Genomic DNA, 19653 nt, shown 5'->3' with positions numbered 1-19653 from the left:
AAGGAGAGCAAGACTGATGGAAAGGCAGAGGAGAGGTGAATGAAGGGAAGAGAGACTGAGGCAAGGGAGAAGAGGTGTGAATGAAGGGAGGGAAGGGAAAAACCATGAGAGTGAGGCAAAGGAGAAAGAAGAAGAGGTGTGAGGGGAGGGGAAAGAGTGAGAGTGAGGGAAAGGACAAGGAAGGGGAGGGAAAAGAGTGAAGTGAGGAAAAGGGAAGGGAGAAGAGGGGTGGGTGAAAGGAGAGGAGGATGAGAGAGTGTGTGGGAGGTAAAGGGGAATGAGAGTGAGGGGGAAAAGGGAGTGCATCACACATATCCTTACATCTTGGGGAGTAGATGTAGGTGAAGGCAGGATGCAGTTACAAGTATTGAGTAAGTTAAAGGGAATGACACCAGCGAACGATTTCCATACAGTTCTGTAGAGCCTGGTACTTTTGCATTTGAGCATGCTTCTCCCATGTTGAAATGTTTACATTGGTTGCCCGTAAAAGTTTGTATACAGTATAAAGTTTTGACTTTGATCCATCAATGTATATGTGGTAAAATTCCTCAATTTTGATATTGTGAATATTTTGTACTGTAACCCACTTTGATTTTAAAGCGGGATATAAATCTTTGAAATAAATACAGATTACCAGGGATGTGGCAGGGTTGTCAATTTCTGAGAAATCTAGAAATATGTGACACTTTTACAGTCTACCACACTTCTCTCAACATGTCAGATAATCAAAATGGCAAGACATGTTTCATCCCCCCACCCCTCCGCCTTGCTCAGCAAACTCCAAAGGTAGAAAGGGATCAGCCCTCTCAGTGATGTGTAATGTACTATATGATGTCCCTTGGAAAGACTGGGGATGTCTAGTTGAGAGGGAAAAACATTTGCACATTTTGAGGGTTTCAGCAGGCCAGATATTCTGTGGCTTGAAAGGCCCAGGGTGTGGATGCAAACTTACTAGTGCACTCCGGCATTGGCCTGTTCCAGGAGCCATCCTTCTGGCACACTGCTGTAAACAATGCTAAAACTTTTTCATTCTGCAGTGGAGAAAAGAGATTATTGACTTAAAAAAAATTATGTATCTACTCTACTGTATCATAAAACTCACAACATTCAGATTGCAGTTATGTTCCTTATGGTATATATTGTATTTTTTTTAATTCTGTGTTTCTTTAACCCCAGATTTCTATATCTTTATCTGTTCCTCTTGATATTCAATTTCTCCATTTATTTGATGAGTCTAGATTCAAGGACAAATTGCCCTCCCTCTGTCTGACTTCCTGTGTGCCATAATGTGCCACTTGCTGCAGGTTGAAAGTTGATTTGTTGATATTATTTTTCCCTTTTTTTGTTGAAAGGCATCCTGTAACCAGGATTCTCATTTAAGTGGCTGATTGATCCTGATTGCCTATGGAGAAAACTAAGACGGTAATATTCTGTGGCAATGTGGTAAAGGCAGTTAGCTTAGCGGAGTTTAAAAAAGGTTTGGACAGCTTCCTAAAGGAAAAGTCCATAGACCATTATTAAATGGACTTGGGGGAAATCCACTATTTCTGGGGTAAGCAGTGTAAAATGTTTTGTACTTTTTTGGGATCTTGCCAGATATTTGTGACCTGGATTGGCCACTGTTTGAAACAGGATGCTGGGCTTGATGGACCTTTGGTCTTTCCAGTATGGCAATACTTATGTACTAATGGTCAGCATTTTAATTTAAATGTCAGCTGTGGCTACTGGTGCTACTAGTTCAAACAAGGCACCAGGAATTCTGAAAATTCAAATTTTAAGCCTCAGCATATTCCGTGCTCTGAAAAGCTCTCTCTCCACAAAGGTATTCAAAAAAATCTTCAACACTTCAATGCACCAAATGTGCCCTCGGCCACTAGATTTTTCACCCCTCGCGTTTCGCCTTATGGCGTCTTCAGGGGCTCGATCTCATTGTGGCGTACAAGCATGCCCAGAAGAATAGCCTAGACGCGGTACCTGCTAACCTATGGGTGTTCAATCAGATGTACGCCACAATGTTTGTTTGAACTAGTAGCGCCAGTGTTTTGGCACCTTTTGATGACGTCTACAGCTGTCCGTCGCTGTTAGCAGTGTGGAGTGAACTTGCTGCGTATTTTCAGCTTTAAATCATTGGTGTGTCATTTGGAGAAATCACTAGACGGCATTATATTATATTCAAGTTACCAACAATTGGAGGATTCTGTCAGCAGTACTCGCTGTGTTAGAGCGCTGCAAGTATACTAAAGAGATTGATGCACTATATTTGTAGTATTCATGTGAATTTTTGCACATATTTTTGCAGTGAGTTTTTGTTTCACAGTGCAATTGATTGTAGGTTGATTGTGTGAGTGTGATGGTGTGAATGTTTGGAGTGCATGGAATCTTGGACAGAAGATTGTTAATTAAAATGCTTATATGAATAAAACAATTTTTTTGATATTAGAGAAATTCGTACATAAAATCTATTGCACTGTTATTCATAAGTTAGGATTAAATAAATCATAACAGGATTATTATTGTCACTCAAAGGGGCGGATGTATATTTAGTGGGGAAATCCTGAAAACCAGACTGACTAGAGGGTACTCTAGGATGGGCTTGAAAAAAACTGTTCTATGGCATCTGGGTTCAGAAGCCTGGCAGTATTTTGATGCCATGTGATAACTCAAGTCACATTCACTTTGCTCTGCATGCACTAGAAAGTGAAGTATTTTAATCTCCAGTTTATGCTGATTTTTTTCTATTATTTGTGGCTTCATACGTGGGTAACGTACCTGAATCAGCACATATCCTGTGTTGCAGGACAGGGAGAATTGCTCATTTACAACATATCGAGGTTGGGAAGGTGAAATCTGTCCTTGAGGTGGTGCTATGGGATCAGGACATGGAACCCCTGGATAGGAGATGGAAGAAGAAAACTGTCACCAAGTATGTAACCTTAAGCATTCTGAACTCCCAAGCTCTGCAGTGTGACACTGCCTATCGGAGGGAGGCAGACATAATCCCCCAGATTCTATAAAGGGCACTCAAATATCCATGCCCAAATTTGGGTGTGACCCAGAGATGTACATGCAACCTAATTGATTAATGAGCCAATTAGCATCAATAATTGGATGCTATCAATTATTGATGTTAATTGGTAACCATTAGGGGATGTCTGTGCATCTGGCTATGTACTATCCTATAAGCCTGGGCCCAAATCCCATATGTACAACCCCAAAGGAGGTGTGGTCATGAAACGGGCATGAGTGGTCAGGAGCATTCTCAAAAGATGCACGCAGTGTTAGAATCCTGAGGATTCTGTGCCCAACTTGTGCACCAGGATTTACACCAGCCCTTTATAGAATAGTGCTAAATGCTGATTTTTCCTGGCACCTATTTTTCAGCCCAAATTATAAATATTACAGGGGAGGCAAAAAGAATTCTTAATTTCCAAATAATAAATATAGCTTTTTGCAATTAAATGGTCAGTAACGTTTGATCCCGATTGCATTAATCATATACTTAAAAAATTGAAACCTCAGCTGTCCACGGGGGTACTTCACTGTTCCTTAACCCCGAAGAGGGCTACTATCACAGGTCCCCATTTAAACCAGAAAATAAGAATGGTAAGAAACAACTTTTAACAGAGAAAAAGTTGCCATTCCAAAAAACCCAGTGAACCAAATCTATAATGCATCAAGGTAAAAAAACTAACTGAACCAAAAAATGTTTTTTTTTTCAAAAGGCTTTCAAAACAATGTAAACACAAAACATCTGAAATTATCCTGAGTTTAAGTATAAGCTGTGCACAGCAATCACAAAATGACCAAAGCTTAACTAAGTCTGAATTTCATTGGCCTTCTGCAGCACAATATTTCTTTTCAGTAATGTATTCCACCTAGAGGATAATCATTCAGCTGGAACACAGCCACAAGAAAACCCAAACAAGGAATTCCTCATTTCACCTTGCTGCATCAGTTCTGATTCACCTCCTGATGCATTGAACACAAACTCTATAAATGGCATTGGTTGCCCAGATTCCAATATTGTAAGTGGGCATTTATGTAGCAACATTTAGGCACGCCCACTTATACCATGTCAATAGCAGGCATAAATGTGCACACCTAAATATAGCAATTTAGTGTGTAAATGACAGTAATGTATAACCTCAATGACTGACACGCCCATGCCCTGCTCTCACACCTCCCCCTGTAAATGCCCCCTTGCATTATGCACTATACAATTTGCACACTAGCATTATAGCACTTACACACATGAATGTGACATTCACACACTTGAGTGCTAATATTCTACAAGCTTAGGGGCCCTTTTACTAAGCCACGGTAGGGCTAAAACATGGGTAGCGTGTGCCAAATGGACACTGTCGCCAGGGTAGCATGGGTGCCCGGCAGTAATTCTGAAGTTGGCATGCACTGTTTCTCACCGTAGAAAATAATTTTCTACGGAAGGGGCGTTTCCGGCGATAAGCAGCAGTGCAGTCACATTGCCGCACACTGCCCAATGACCGCACGAGTAGTGTGTGAGCCCTTACCGCCAAGTAAATAGATGGCATTAAGGGCTCAGGCAGTAAATAGCCACGTTCTACTTTTAACATTAGCACATGGCTATTTACAGCCCCATTTTAAAAAAGACCTTTTCACCCACCATGATAAAAAGGAAATGGCCCAGCGTGCCCCAATTTCACGTGCCTACACTAGCGCAAGCCACTTTTTACAACAATTTAGTAAAGGGACCCCTTAATGAACAAATGGGGGTTACATTTAGATGTTAAAGGTTATAGAAATTAGGTTGAATGACTTGGAACAGGATACTTAGATGAAGAGGCCAAGTAAGCCCCTACTTAGGTGCAATTTTATAAAGACACATACCCCCCAGATTCTATATGTGGTGCCTAGATTTACATGCTGAAATGTCGGCATGCAATTTAATTGAGTAACCAGCAGTTCATTAACAATAATTGGATGCTAATAACAACCAACTATTGCTGTTAATGGACTCTCATTACTACTACTACTACTTAACATTTCTAAAGCGCTACTAGGGTTACGCAGCTCTGTACAATTTAACATAGAGGGACGGTCCCTGCTCAAGGAGCTTACAATCTAAGAGACAAGTGGACGGACAGTCCGATAGGGGCGGTCAAATTGGGGCAGTCTGGATTTAGTGAATGGTAAGAGTTAGATGCCGAATGCAGCATTGAAGAGGTGGGTTTTAAGCAAAGACTTGAAGATGGGCAGGGAGGGGGCTTGGCGTAAGGGCTCAGGTGTATGGTTCTAGATGTGTTCTATTCTATAAGGCATGGTACCTAATTCCCACAGCATGTAACTGAAAAGGAAGCATGGCCACAATGCAATTTTGTTAAAAGGATCATCCGTCCACCTTACTGTTTTGCCTGTTGCCGCAGACTTCATAAGGTTCCTTTCATCCTTCCACTTTGGTGGGTTTTGCCTATGCCATTTTAAGCTGCATTAGGCACGTATTAGTGTCTAACACAATTTAGCAAAAGGGGCCCCTCTTTATGCCTCCACCTTTTCCAAAGACCTTTCCTTTCCTGATCGCATCATTCTGTATATCATCTGCCCCCTGGTCAATACCCCCTTGCCCAAGCATTGTTCAGAGTTCAGAGGCAAGGGAGTTCACCAATACATTTTGCCTGCCAGATGTGATCCAGCAGTCGCAGAGTTTAAATTTTGCATTGCAGGCAGTTCCTGCAGATTACATGGCCCCACACAGTTTAATCCAGTTTAATTCCTTAGAGGAAACACTAGTCTCAAACCTCCTACCTGTTGTAGTGTATTGGATTTTCCAGCCAGTGTGAGCCCCTGAGATATCTGTGGTGAAACTTATAAACACTTTATTGCTGCCAGTCTCAATTTTCGGAGGCAAAGTCTTTCCACAGAATGGACCATACTTCTTTCTGCTCGTTTGAATCTGAACAATGAGAAAACAATTTGTCACCTCACTTCTGATTTATACATACTCTCCAGTATAGATAAACCACAAGGTTCATTTCTGCTATAAGCCAAAAGGGCAAAAGAGTGCTGATTGCTGATAAGGGTGCTTGGTGCTGTGAGGACTTCACAGATTTTTTGTTTGTTTGTTTCCTTTGATGGGAATTGAGCATCTCATCATGTATGGCAGAGAATCAGAAGCTTCAACGACTAAATACGCAAAGACCCTTTGGTGGTGAATTAGAGAGTGGAGAAGTCGCTTAATGGTTAGTGCAGTGACCTGAGAACCTGGGGAACTGGGTTATGATATGATAAGAATAGTACTTCTATTCCGCCAACTCCCAACAATTAGGTTCAAAGTGAATTCCAAATGTACATGAAAATGATTGATTCTCAGTGCAGCTCCTTGTGACTATGAGCAGGTCTCTTAACCCTCCGTTGCCCCAAGTACAAAATAAGTACCTGTATATAATATATAAACTGCTTGATTGAAACCACAGAAAGTCAGTATATCAAATCCCATACCTTTTTCCTTAATTACTGCAGGGTTTTTTGTTTGTTTGTTTGTTTTTTTTTACTTTCATTTATTTTCTGAAAGTCCCACTGGAGGTGAGCATGAGCACTGGAAGGGATTTGTTAATAACACACAACATTGATAACTGTGATCCAGCTGAAGTTATTCCCAGCCCTGCAGTTCTTGCCAGCAAAGTGGCACTTCCCACAACTCACAGGAGATCTTACCAACCTTCAGGATGTCATATGGACACAAAACGTCTGGATGATCTTCAACGTTGAAGGGTTCCAGGAACTGCAGGTTGATGTTGAAACCTTCCTCCACACGGATGCTGTAGCTACATGAGGAGAGTTTGGCATAAGGCTGCGGGTAATTAGGGCTTGTAATCTCTCCCGATCGGCCTGTAAAGACCTGTTCTTCACAGTTGGCTAAGGAGTAAAAACTCATTTTAGAAATAATATTCTCCAGTAGAAGAGGTCAATAGCACAGAAGAAATGAGGTGCACTGGCAGAACTGTGTATGTGTGTGTGTATATATATGCATGCATATGTGTGAGTATGTGTGTGCATGTGTACATGTATGCGTGAGTGAGTCTGTGCATATGTGTGAGTGTGTGTGTGCATGCATGTGCACATGTATGTGTGTCTGTGCATATGCGAGTGTGTGTGTGCATGTGTGTATATGTATGCATGAGTGAGTCTGTGCATATGCGAGTGTGTGTGTACATGTGTGTGTGCATGTATGTGTGAGTCTGTGCATGTGTGCATGTGTGTGTGAGTGAGTCTGTGCATATGCGAGTGTGTGTGCATGTATGTGTGAGTGAATCTGTGCATATTTGAGTGTGTGTGCGCATGTGTGTGAATGCACATGAGTGCATACATGTGTGAATGCACATGAGTGCATACATGTGTGAAGGTGTGTATGTATGTGAGTGTGCATATGTGTATTTATGTGTGTATGTGCACGTATGTGTCATTCCAAGAAGGTTAGATATAAAAGAATTTTTGCATCTTGCTTCTCTTATCAAGCTACCTTTTGATGGAAGGAACTCATTACCGCTGTCTTTAAGATTTGAGCAGAGTTTTTTCCAATTTAGAAAAATGTTAAAGATTTTTCTGTTTAACAAGTTCCTACAATGAATACAATTATAGCAATTTCTCCCTGTTGTTAAAATGATTGTAAATGTTTATTTGTCTTTCATTTTTTTCTTTGATGATGTATCTGTTTGCTTATCTTCTCTTGTTGTAAACCACATTGAACCCTTTGGGGCAAATCACAGATTAGAAGAATTACATTGTTGTGTGTAAGTATATGCATGTGTGAGTGTGTGTCTATGTGAGTATGCATGACTGTGTGTGTGTATGCGTATGCATATGTGTGTGCATGTGAGTGTGTATCTATGTGTATGTGTGTGAGTGCATGTGTGTGAGTGCACATGTGTGTATGTAAGTGAGCATGTACGTGTAAGGGTGCATATGTATGCCTGTGTGTGCATGTGTTTGCATGTGTGTGTGCATGAATGTACATGTCTATGTGTGAGTGCATGTTTGAGTATTATCTGTGTGCATGCATGTGTGTGTATCTTTGTGTGTATGTGTGTGAGTGCACATGTGTATGTGTGTGCACATGTATGTGTGCAAGTGTATCTTTGTGTGCATGTGTGTGCGCACATGCATGTGTGTATCATTGTGTGTATGTGTGCGAGTGCATATGTGTATGTGTAAGTGAGAATACATGTGTGTATTTGTGTGCGCACATGCATGTGTGTATCATTGTGTGTATGTGTGTGAGTGCATATGTGTATGTGTGTAAGTGAGAATGCATGTGTGTATTTGTGTGCATGCATGAGTGTGAGTGCATGTGTGTGTTTATATGAGTGTGCATGCATGTGAGTGCACATATGTGTGTCTGTGTGTGTAAGTGACCATGCATGTGAGAGTGCATCTGTGTGCATGTCTGTGTGCATGAATGTACATGTCTGTAAATATGCATGTATGTGTGAGTGCATGTGTGTTTCTATGTGTGTAATTGAACATGTGTGTGTCTGTGTGATGTGCATGTATGTATGTGTGTGAGTGCATGTGTGTGACTGCACATGTGTGTAAGTGAGCATGTATGTGTGTGAGTGCACATATGTGTGTATGTGAGTGTGCATGCATGTGTGCATGAATGTACATTTCTGTGAGTGCATGTGTGAGTGTGTATCTGTGTGCTTGTATGTGTGTGAGTGCACATATGTGTCTGTGTGTGAGACTGCATGTGTGAGTGCCTGTTTGTGAGTGTGTATCTGTGTGTGTACGTGTGTGTGTCTGTGTGTATAAGTGATTATGCATGTGTGTGTGCATATGTTTGCATGTCTGTGTGCATGAATGTACGTATCTGTGAGTGTGTGTGTCAGTGTGTATCTGTGTGTGTGTGCACATATGTGTGAGTGTGTGTGTGAATGTACATGTCTGTCTGTGGGTGTGCATGTTTGTGTGTGAGTGCACATGTGTGTGTCTTTCTCAGTTCTAAAGTATCAGGAGTTTTAAAATCAATATTTCTGATAAAATCATGTGGCAATGGAAAATAATCCAATATAAAAACTGTCTCTGTTTAATGTAATAGTTTGTGATAATGTAAGAGATTTCTTTCTCTGTTTCAGTTGTGATAGGAGTGAATAGTTCTGAATGCCATGCGTTAGTTCCCTACTAGAGTTACATTATCATCAAAGGGATCAGATTACCATCAACTCTACCTGAATGGCGTGAAACATTAATTTAGGCAATAGTCAAAACATGTCCAAACAGCAGCAAAATGAAGGAGATGCCAAGAAAAAAAAAAGCGATTTGCTTGAGTTTCTCTAAATTGTATAAATTAGAATAAATAATAAACACTCTTTTTAAGCATTTATATGGTTAATCTGACCCTACAAACAATACAAAAAGGCCTTTTCATATATGTCTACCTTCCCCCCTCCCCCACAACTTTTTATTAGTACTCCATGTTGTGCTCTCTCCACTTTCTCTCTCTATGTAGTTCTAAAATTGTTTCTCCCTCCTTGTTTGTCCTCCCCCTCCCTTCCCATTGCATTTCATCAACACTGTCCACTTCATTCTGCCTCATCAGCAAAGGACATTTTATTGAATCAGTTTATGGGGATATCAGAAAAGCATCAAGGGGGGGGGGGGGGGTTAGAACAAGGGCAATGCTGCTCATGGAGTTGTGGAAATGCCTAAGGCGCAGCTCTGTCTGTCTGGTGGTGGCTCAGAAAGATGTGAATAAAATCTTCCCCATACAGCTGTCACAAGAGAAGTTTAAGAGCCTTGTACTGGAAAAGAAATGGAAGAAAAAAGGAAATGATTATCAGCTCACGAGAGCTAGCACTCTGGGAAATAGAGACAAGGGTCCAAGATTCAAGATTTATAAACAACCAGTCACTGGGTCTAGAAGGATCTCACTCTTAATCTAATCTAACCCAGTGACTGATTAGAAAAAAAGATGAGGTTTCACCTATGCAAATATGAGGATACAGCGTGAGGGAAAACAGAAATGGTTGTAGAAGGTGACTAAAGACTGGAGGTCTCACCTGTGCATATTCTTTTGTCCTGGTGGAGGGAATAGCCAACCCTGCAACTGCAGTAGAATCCACCAAGATGGTTATGGCAGTGGTGATCACAAATCTGTTCTTCTTCTTCTGTATTTTTGTCACACTCATTGATATCTAATGAAATAAGAAAAGAATCCAGTGAGCACAACACCCGTTCATGAAGAGATACCTATGTACATAAGGTTCTTTAAAAAAAAAAACTAATACGTAGAAGCGTGGATGGAGGTGAGGAAAATACAGAGAAGATGTAGATATAATAAGCATTTCAGAGATGTGATGGAAAGAGGATAACCAATAGGACACTATGAAGCCAGGGTCCAAATCATATCAAAATGATAGGGTAGATCAAATTGGTGGAAGGGCGGCATTATGGAGGAATTCTATAACCGGGCAGGTCCATTTAAATGCCCCAAAGGTTGCACGTTAGGAGTCTATTCCATAATGGAACCAAAGCACCATAGAGCTGGTGTAAGTGCGAAAACACAAATGTAGCAGCAACACATATGACTTACAGTATTCTGTAAGTTATGTGCATAAGTGCGAGCCCTGTCCATTGTCCACCCATGCTCCACCCATGTGTTTTCCTCCTTGCAAATGCACACTATGCAGGATAGGTGCATATTTACAGAATGGGGCTTAGGTAGAATATGGAAATACTAGTAAAAAAGGCCCGTTTCTGACACAAATGAAACGGGTGCTAGCAACGTTTTTCTCGGAGTGTGTATGTTTGAGAGATTGTATGTGAGAGTGACTGTGTGTGAGAGAGAGTGAATGTGCGAGTGTGTGTGTGTGAGAGAGAGAGAATGAGTCTGGGTGCGAGTGTGTCTGTGTGAGAGAGTGTGTGTGTGTGTGAGAATGAGAGCGTATGCAAGTGCGTATGTGAGACACAGTGAGAGAGAGAGAGTGTGTGTTTCACACAGATACAGTGTGTGCGAGAGAGAGAGTGTGTGTGAGACACTGACTCTCTGTGAGACTAAGTGTATGAGACCAAGAGAGTGTGTGAGTGACTGTGTGACACATAGAGAGTGAATGTGATACAGTGTGAGACATAGAGTGAGAGAGAGAAAGAAAGACATTGTGAGAGAGAGAGAGAGTGTGTGAGAGAGAGTGTGTGTTTGTGACAGAGATACCTCCCCCCCCCCCTCTCTGGTGTCAGGCCCCCCTCCCTCCCTCTCGCTGGTGTCAGGCCCCCCCTCTCTTTCTGGTGTCTGAGCGTTACTGTGCAGGACACTGAGCTCTGGCTGTGCTTCAAGAAACTGACCAATCCTATTTAATAGAATGCACCTCCAACATTCTGAAGCCGAGAAACCTCGTGTGGTTGGTCACTTCTGCTAGTGACGAACCCGGAAGTACGTGATGTCAATTCAGGAGATAGATACAGAGAGCAGGAATGCCTCAGCCATGCAGTCAGCTTCAGAATTTTGGAGGTGCGTTTTATTATATAGGATGTGTATACATACATGTGTATATGCTAGTATTCTAAACATGCATTTAAATGTTAGCACCTAGTTATACAATTGTCCTTCACATGCTGATGATGGAATAGAAACATGCAGGATAAAAGTCCAGCAAGAACAGAATAAACTAAAAAATCTTTATGGATAGAAATTCCATAGGTGACTGGGAAAAATATAGTGGTGGGGTTGTACTACCATCTGCTTTAGCCAAGATGAAGCAAAGAACAATGAAATGCATCCAGAGATTAGAAAAGCAAATACATCTATAATACAATTATGGGAGATTTAAATTATGGTATTGGTTGGGTAAATGTCTCATCAGGAAACAATAGGAAGGTAAAATGTCTAGGTGCAATAAATGACTGCTTTATGGAGCAGCTGGTCCTTGAACCAACAAGAGAGTAGACTAGATCTAATCCATATTGTAATGCAGGATTTGATGTAAGAGGTATTGGCGATAGTTATAATGTCCTCAAATTTAACATAATTACTGAGAGGAGAACAATAAGTAAAATTACTGAAGTAGCATTTAACTTTATAAATAGAGACAATAACAAATTGAGGAAATTAGAAAAAACTAAAAGGAGCAGTTGCATGGACACTTTAAAAACACCATTTTGAAAGCTCAGACTAAATGCATTCCATACATTAGAAAGTAGAAATAAAACCAAAAGATTGAGACATGGTTAGATGTAAGACACTATTAAAGCTAAAAGGGTGTCTTAAAAAAAATTGGAAGCAGATCCCAATGAAGAAAATAGTAAAGAACACAAACACTGGCAAGACAGATGTAAATCATCAATAAGGCAAGCCATAAGAGAATTTGAGAAGAAGCTTGCCAGAGGGGCAAACACTCAAATGCTTTTTCAAGCATATTCAAACAAGAAGCCTAAGAGTCAGACTACTAGATGACCAAGGAGCAACATAGGTGCTCAAGAAAGATAAGGCCATAGCAGAAAAAATAAAGAAGCAGTCTTTCCTGAAGAAGGGATTGGGGAAATTCTTATCCAGAAACCCTTCTTTGAAGATGATGATTCAGAGGTATCGAAGCTAATCATGATAAATTGGAAAGATGTAATAGAACAAATTAACAAACTAAAGAACAACAAATCATCAGAACTGAATGGCATACACCCTAACATTCTAAAAAAAAAAAAAAACCCTCAAAAATGAAATTTTAGACTTCTTACTAGTAATCTGTAGACTAAATAAACTTCAGACAAATTGATTTTACACAAGCTAATGCTTAATATTCTGGAGCACCTGGGAAAATCACTGCTTAATCTTGTCTATGAACCAAAAAGACTGGATCTATTCTTTGGGATCCTGCCAGGTACTTATGACCTGGACTGGCTACTATCAAAGATAGGATACTGGGGTTGATGGGTCTTTGGTCAGGCCCAGTATGGCATATATTATGCCCTAGAAGCATGAATGTAATAGGGAACTTTAGCTCTCTGTTATTTTTTACATTGCCTGCACCCCATGTTGAGGTGAGGATGTTGTAGGGTGATATGCCTAAGGAGACCAGATTAGAATTGAATTATTAACTTTTCAGAAAATTATTAAGACATGGCTTTTCCCACTGCTTGAGTTTTGGTAACCTGAAGGGGGAGGAGCAGCTGATGAGGACATTTGAGTGGTCAGGTTGGATGGGACAGATTTAGAGTTGGGGTCATTGGTAGGGGGGGTGTTTTTTTTATGTGTTTTTATATGTTCTGTATGTGTTATTTGTTGTTTCAATGAGTGAAATTTAATGCTTATTTATTAGTTTTGAGTATTGTTAGCCTATGCATCTTGTGAATGTGATGTTGACAACTGCATTAAACAATCTGTATATGCAGTATATACATTTAAAAAATAAGTAAGTTTTTTCAAATAAATATTTTCCTCCCAAATTGGTTAGAAAGACATTCTTTCTTGTACCTTCTGCTGCATAGAAGGCCTCAAAGCCAATGACTTTCTTTTCATTGGAGTAGTCTGATCTAAACATCAGTGTCAGGGTGTTGTCAGTGGAGTGGAATATCTTGGTGCCAGGAGCTTCCTCGGTGTCGGTGCTCTCCTTTCCACAAAGAGTAGCAATCTTTCTGCTCCCAGAGCTGATCTGCAAACATGGAGAATTAATATGAATCATCTGTGTTATCTGCCACTGAAGCCCTAATATTCCAGAAAGTAGTGAGCGAGGGAGCTAAAGAGCCATCCGAACCCAAAGATGGGGGGTAGGGGGAGGGGGCAGAAGAACCATGAAAGGAATCCAGGAACCAAGGAGCTGGGGGAGAGAAGTGACAAAAGGAACCAGAAACTAAAGAGAGAGCAGCAGGGATGAGAAGTACCAAAGAAACAATTAGAAGGAGGCATCCAAAGAGGAGCATTTCAGCTCTGACATCCCTTCACTGGGTAAGCTGAAAGGATAAAGATGTCTTTATTGTCTGATAGTTGCTATGCTGCTTCTGAGGTATCACACTGAGATCTATCACACCTTATCTGCCTGCAGGGAAACTTTCTTCTCCAGAACTGTGCTCCACACAACTCGGGCACATTCACACACCCAGAAAGCAGAAACTGAGGTATCCAATCCCATCCATAAACATCACCTTTACATAGTCATATTCACACATGTATGACAACTCCAGGTCGAAGTAAGTGAAATAGATTTTAATGATGTATCCTTTGGGCACAGTGATGTTCCAGGTTTTCTTCATTTCATTTGGGTAAAATTCTGGAAAGCCAGGGGAGACAATCCTGCCAGACATTTCCGTCAATTGAATTACGTCTGTACCAGAACAGAAGGCAATGAGCAGGAGACACGGCCAAGGCCTGTTCACAAGAGAGAGAAGATGGGAAAGGAAAGGCACTGTTTGTTTCATCAATAGAGAAATTTAGCACATGTGCTTTGATTTATTTTGCGATACTGTAGACCAGTGGTTTTCAACCCAGTTCTTGGAACATCCCCAGCCAATCTGGCTTTCAGGATGCCCACAATAAATATCCATGAGATGGATTTATTTTTTTTTTATTACATTTGTACCCCACGCTTTCCCACTCATGGCAGGCTCAATGTGGCTTACATGGGGCAATGGAGGGTTAAGCGACTTGCCCAGAGTCACAAGGAGCTGCCTGTGCCTGAAGTGGGAATCAAACTCAGTTCCTCAGGACCAAAGTCCACCACCCTAACCACTAGGCCACTCCTCCACTAGAGTGTTGGCTGGATGTGTCCTAAGAACTAGAGAAAGAACCCCCTCCATATATCATGCACTATAACCCTTTACTGGGTGTGCAGATCCCTTTTCTACCTCCAAAGATTTTGGGAATACCCCCAACCCATTCATACCACTCCCTCTCCTTCCTGATTGGTTCCCAGCATGCTCTCAATTTCCCTCTTCATCTCCTTGCTCAAGTAATTTTTATTCTTAATTTTTGTGTGTGTGGGACAGGGGCGTAGCCAGACACCCGATTTTGGGTGGGCCTGGGCCCAAGATGGGTGGGCAGAAGAACCTCGCCCTGTCCCACACGTGATTTGGACTCTCCTTCTCTCGCCTACATGCCATATAGTCTCTCAAACTTCCCCCTTCTCCCATATACCTTTTAAATAGCAGATTTTCACCAGCAGCGAGCAGCAACTAATACACACTGCTCATGTTGGCCCCACACCTGTCCCTCTGATGCAACTTCCTGTTTCCGCCTAGGCAGAAATACATCAGAGGGAAGGCTGTGGGGCCGGTGCGAGCAGTATGTATGTCACTGCAGGCAAAGATCTGCTACTTACAAGGTATGCAGGAGGGACACTTGTTGGGAGTTTTCGGCTGGTGGGGCTTGGGGATCCCTGCCAGCCACATCATAGGTATGCTGCTACTGGGTGGGCCTGAACCCAAAGTGGGTGGGCCTGGGCCCACCCAAGCCCACCCTTGGCTACGCCACTGGTGTGGGAGGGGGGGGGGTTAATTCTGTTTTTTCTTTTATTATTGGTTTCATTTGTTTAAAATGAAAACAAAAAACATAGAAACTAATATAGGGGACTTTTACTAAACAAGTACAAATGAGTGCCTACCACACGCTAAAAGTCATTACCATGGGACATACTCAGGTGTCCCATGGTAGTTTTGAAATCGGCACCCACAACTCATGCACTAAAAAATAGGGAGGGTTAGCGGGGGAAGTGTTTGGAGCAAAGGCGTAGCCAGACTTCGGCGGGAGGGGGGTCCAGAGCCTGAGGTGAGGGGGCACATTTTAGCCCCCCCCCCCGTGCCATTTTTAACCCCTCTGCCATTTTTGACCTCCCCGCCGCCGCCACCACCTTTGACCCCCCCCAGAGCCAACCCTTTCGACCCCCTCTTCCCGCTGCCACCAACCCTCCCCTGCCGTCGGGTACCTTTGCTGGCGGGGGTCCCCAACCCCCGCCAGCCGAAGTCCTCTTGTCCGGCATGGCCGTGTTGCTGATCTGCAAGGGCAGGCTTCTGTTTCTGTGAGTCGTGCAGGACGTCAGACTCACAGAAACTGAAGCCTGCCCTTGCAGATCAGCAACGCGGCCGCACCGGAGAAGAGGACCAGCTGGCTGGGGTTGGGGACCCCCACCAGCAAAGGTACCCGACGGTGGCGGTGGAGGGTTGGTGGCGGGAGGGAGGGGTCAAAGGTGTTGGCAGCGGGGGGGGGGGGGGGGTCAGGGCCAGATCTATGAGGGCCCATGCCCCCATGGCCCCACGTAGCTACGCCCCTGGTTTGGAGTCAGAGAGTAGGCGTCACCTGCACTAATCAGGTAGCATGGGTAAATCGCCACACGTGGCCTGATTAGCACGGAGTTAGCATGGGAGCCCTTGCTGTCTAGTAAATAGATGGCGGTAAGGGCTCACAAGCTAATCGGGAAAGTAGCACATGGCCATTAACGGGAAAATAAAAATTGTGGCCATTTTACAGTCGCACTAAAAGTGGCCTCAGCGCATGGGAAACCAAACTAAAAATAGCACAGGCCACTTTTCAGCACAGCTTGTTAAAAGTGCCCCGTAATTTGAAAAATAAAAATAAAAATGAGAATGCAAACATTTTCAAAAATAAAAGATCATTGTGGCTTCCTGCCCTGCTGTAAAAAAAAACAAAAAACCATGGTAATTTAAATGACGCTGGCTAATCAGTGTCATTTTGAATATATACTGACCAAAATGAAGCCGGCACCATTTTATTCTATGGCAGAGATTCAAAGATTGGCTCCATTTGTATTATAATGTTGGCAGGCCTGGAACAGCTGGGGATCGCAGTTGCCCTGTGAAGAGTTTATGGACTCACAAATAAGAGGGTTAGGGTCACTGGGGGCAGAGGGGTGATGAAGAGAGGACCCAGGAAGGCTTTTTTTTTCTTAAAATAAAAATAAACAAGTTGCAGTTTTTTTTGTTTTTTAAACAAGATAAATTGAAAAGGAAATGTAATAGATATTTCCATTTTGTTTCAAAGGAAAGCACATCTCTACTCTCCCTACCATCATGCTCACTCTTTGATCAAGCTCCTCCTCATTAGCCTCTCTCCACTCCCCATAGGAGCCAACTTTTCAAAATTATTGGGGGTGCTAAGCCCAGTGGAAATAATCCTTCTTTGGATACATATAAGGAATATTCTCAATATTGGAGGTGCTCAAGCACCCACAGCACCCACAGAGTCAGCTCCTATGCGCACTTCCAGCCTTCCATCCCACCAACGCCTCCTTGTCAGTGTCTTACGATCACTTTCCTCCAGCCCTCCTTCTTTCCTCTACAGCTCGATTAAACCATCTCTTCCACCTCCCTCCCATGTCCCATCTAGCTCATTTAATTTAGCTAACTTCTGCCTCTCTCCACCAGTTCCTCCCCTAACACATCCACACCAGTCTTTTCCCCCAAAACTTTCCTGTTGCCCACCTCAGCCAACTAGTCTCTCACCCCAGCCCCTGCTCTCTCTCTCTTGCCCACTTTCTCCACCAGCGTCTCTCTCCCAGCTCTTCCATTCCAGTATCTGTCTCCTCCCTCCCAGTCCCCACCCTTCTCAATGTTATTTTATTTTTAACTGTCTATTGATTGGTCTACCTTTCTTTGTCACTTTTCTCTTTAACTTTTCCTTTATCTTTATGTTTATGTTTATTTACATTTGATAACTCACCATACATTTTGGAATTGCCAAGTCTCAGCGATGTACAATAAAAAATTAAAAGAAAGAAAAGGAAAACATGAAAAGAAACTCCATTATAAACAGGAAAGCGTACTAATCACACAAAAGAAAGAAATGTAAAATCTAAACTGAAACACATAGAATATAGAATGGAGAATGTACTAATCTCTCCCATCAATTGCCTCCCAGCATTAAGAGAGCTTAAATGCCCTTGAGAATAAACACGTTTTGAGGCCAGCTTTAAATTTAGAGTACGAAGGTTTGGACTGAAGCTCCAGGGGCAACCCATTCCATAAAAATAGAGCTGGAAAGAAAAAAAGCACTAGCTTTTGTAGACGCCCAATGAGCTCTTGATAACTGAGGGAGAAATAGTTGATGACCATCAAGAAGAATGTACAGTAATACCTGTGACGAAACATAAGGAATAGTATGATTAGAAAGATAGCCCGTAACTCCTTGTCTAATCATTCTCTTTCCTCCTTTTTTGTGTCATTCTTCTGAAACTGGAAAGCGTAGGTTTTTTAAAATCTCTAAATGTCCAGTCCTGTGCACTTCTCACCTCATCTTTCCTGCAGTGATCTCTCTCCTGTCTGTAGCCCAACACCACTTTGCTCTTGGGCAGTTCTAGGCAGGTTGTTTGCTTTTGGGTCATCTGTATTCCTAGTAACGTTGGCTTGTGCAAAGATTAAAGTCTAGTTATAAGTTCAAGGCTTCAGCCACATAGCTTGATGAAGAACAGAGTAATGAGCCTGTTGTTTACAGCGCAGGAAGGTGAGGGAAGTAGATCCTACTCTCCATAACTTTTCCCAAACCTTTCAGCTGTTTATAGCCTTACATTTCTTTTGTTTGTCTTCTGTTTGCTCCACTTCCACTCCTGTTTCTCCATCTCCACATCATGTCACATTTATATAAGGGAACATTTTCAAACTCTGCATTTTAGGACAATGTACTTTCACATTTTGCATGAGTTTTCAAAGACATAAGACATTTTGATGCTTAATTTAGAAGCTCTATTCCTGTTCTGGACATCTGAAAACTGGAATTTAGATGCCCATATTGCATAGATGTTCAAATCCCAATTTTACAAAGGCAGAATATGGATGTCCGATACTGCAGAACATCCATATAGCAAGGGGGTATGGTCTGGGCATATTTGGGGAAGAGCTAGGGAAAGCCCAAAAGATGTCCAACAGCGATTACAGAGAAGCAAGGACGTTGTTATTTAGACTGATACAGTTACAGAAAGGTGCTCTGATTGAGCAGTTGTCCACTGAAGTGATTAGGGCATGACACCTCCTTAATCTTCCAGTGGTCGCTGTCTTCCTCCCTTGCCCCTGAAAGTGAAACCAGTAAGGGATACCAGGCTGTATGACAGCTTAAGATATTACGGCAGTGATTCCCAAACCTGGTCCTGGAGGCATCCCAGCCTGCCAGGCTCTCAAGATATCCACAATGAAAATTCATGAGAGAGAACTGCATGCAGTGGACACAGTGCATGCAGATCTCTCTCATGAATATTAATTGTGGATATCCTGAAAACCTGACTGGCTGGGGTGCCACCAGGACCAGGTTTAGGAACTACTGTATTATGAGCATTCTTAACAAAACACTAAGCAAGTCTGAGGAGCAGCCTGGTGGTTAGTGCAGTGGATGGTAGTCCAAGGGACCCAGGTTCAAATCCAGCTTCAGCTCTGTTTCTTTTTTTTTTTAATTGTGAGCCCTCTAGGGTCAGAAATATACCTACTGTACCTAAATATATATGAAAGCCTGAAGGCTATCGAAGTGATATACATTCAGATACAGTAGGTATTTTTCTTTCCCTGGAAGGCTCACAATTACAAGTAAGACTCACAAACAGCTGGAGTGGGATTTGAACATGATTCTCAGTCCACTGCTCTAACCATTAGGCTACCCATCTGCCCTGCAAGGACATCTGTGCAGCCATTTTATAAGATGGACATTGCTATGCTGCAGTGGCGTACCAAGGGGGGGTGGTGGGGGCAGTCCGCCCCGGG

General features: G+C 42.3%; 1 protein-coding gene across 6 annotated transcripts in view; it reads right to left on the bottom strand.

Annotated features, from left to right (window-relative positions):
• The window catches only part of MASP2 (mannan binding lectin serine peptidase 2), a 41683-nt gene extending 23378 nt beyond the window's left edge, over nt 1-18305 (bottom strand). The window contains exons 1-9 of one of the 6 annotated variants that reach the window (XM_030185621.1): nt 18198-18305; nt 17630-17652; nt 14104-14326; nt 13436-13613; nt 10032-10166; nt 6695-6891; nt 5782-5929; nt 2770-2888; nt 953-1031 (exon numbers count right to left, since the gene is read on the bottom strand). In XM_030185621.1, the coding sequence (XP_030041481.1) occupies nt 953-1031; nt 2770-2888; nt 5782-5929; nt 6695-6891; nt 10032-10166; nt 13436-13613; nt 14104-14326; nt 17630-17652; nt 18198-18290 (1195 nt within the window). In that variant the 5' untranslated portion in view covers nt 18291-18305. The other 5 variants (XM_030185622.1, XM_030185625.1, XM_030185624.1 and 2 more) reach the window with 5 other exon arrangements.
• Between the last annotated feature and the right edge of the window lie 1348 nt (nt 18306-19653).

The sequence above is a fragment of the Microcaecilia unicolor genome, chromosome 13 (genome assembly GCF_901765095.1).
Source record: "Microcaecilia unicolor chromosome 13, aMicUni1.1, whole genome shotgun sequence".
In the NCBI taxonomy this organism is placed as follows: domain Eukaryota; kingdom Metazoa; phylum Chordata; class Amphibia; order Gymnophiona; family Siphonopidae; genus Microcaecilia; species Microcaecilia unicolor.
Note: the sequence above shows the minus strand (reverse complement) of the source record. Positions and strands in the feature narration are given on the sequence as shown.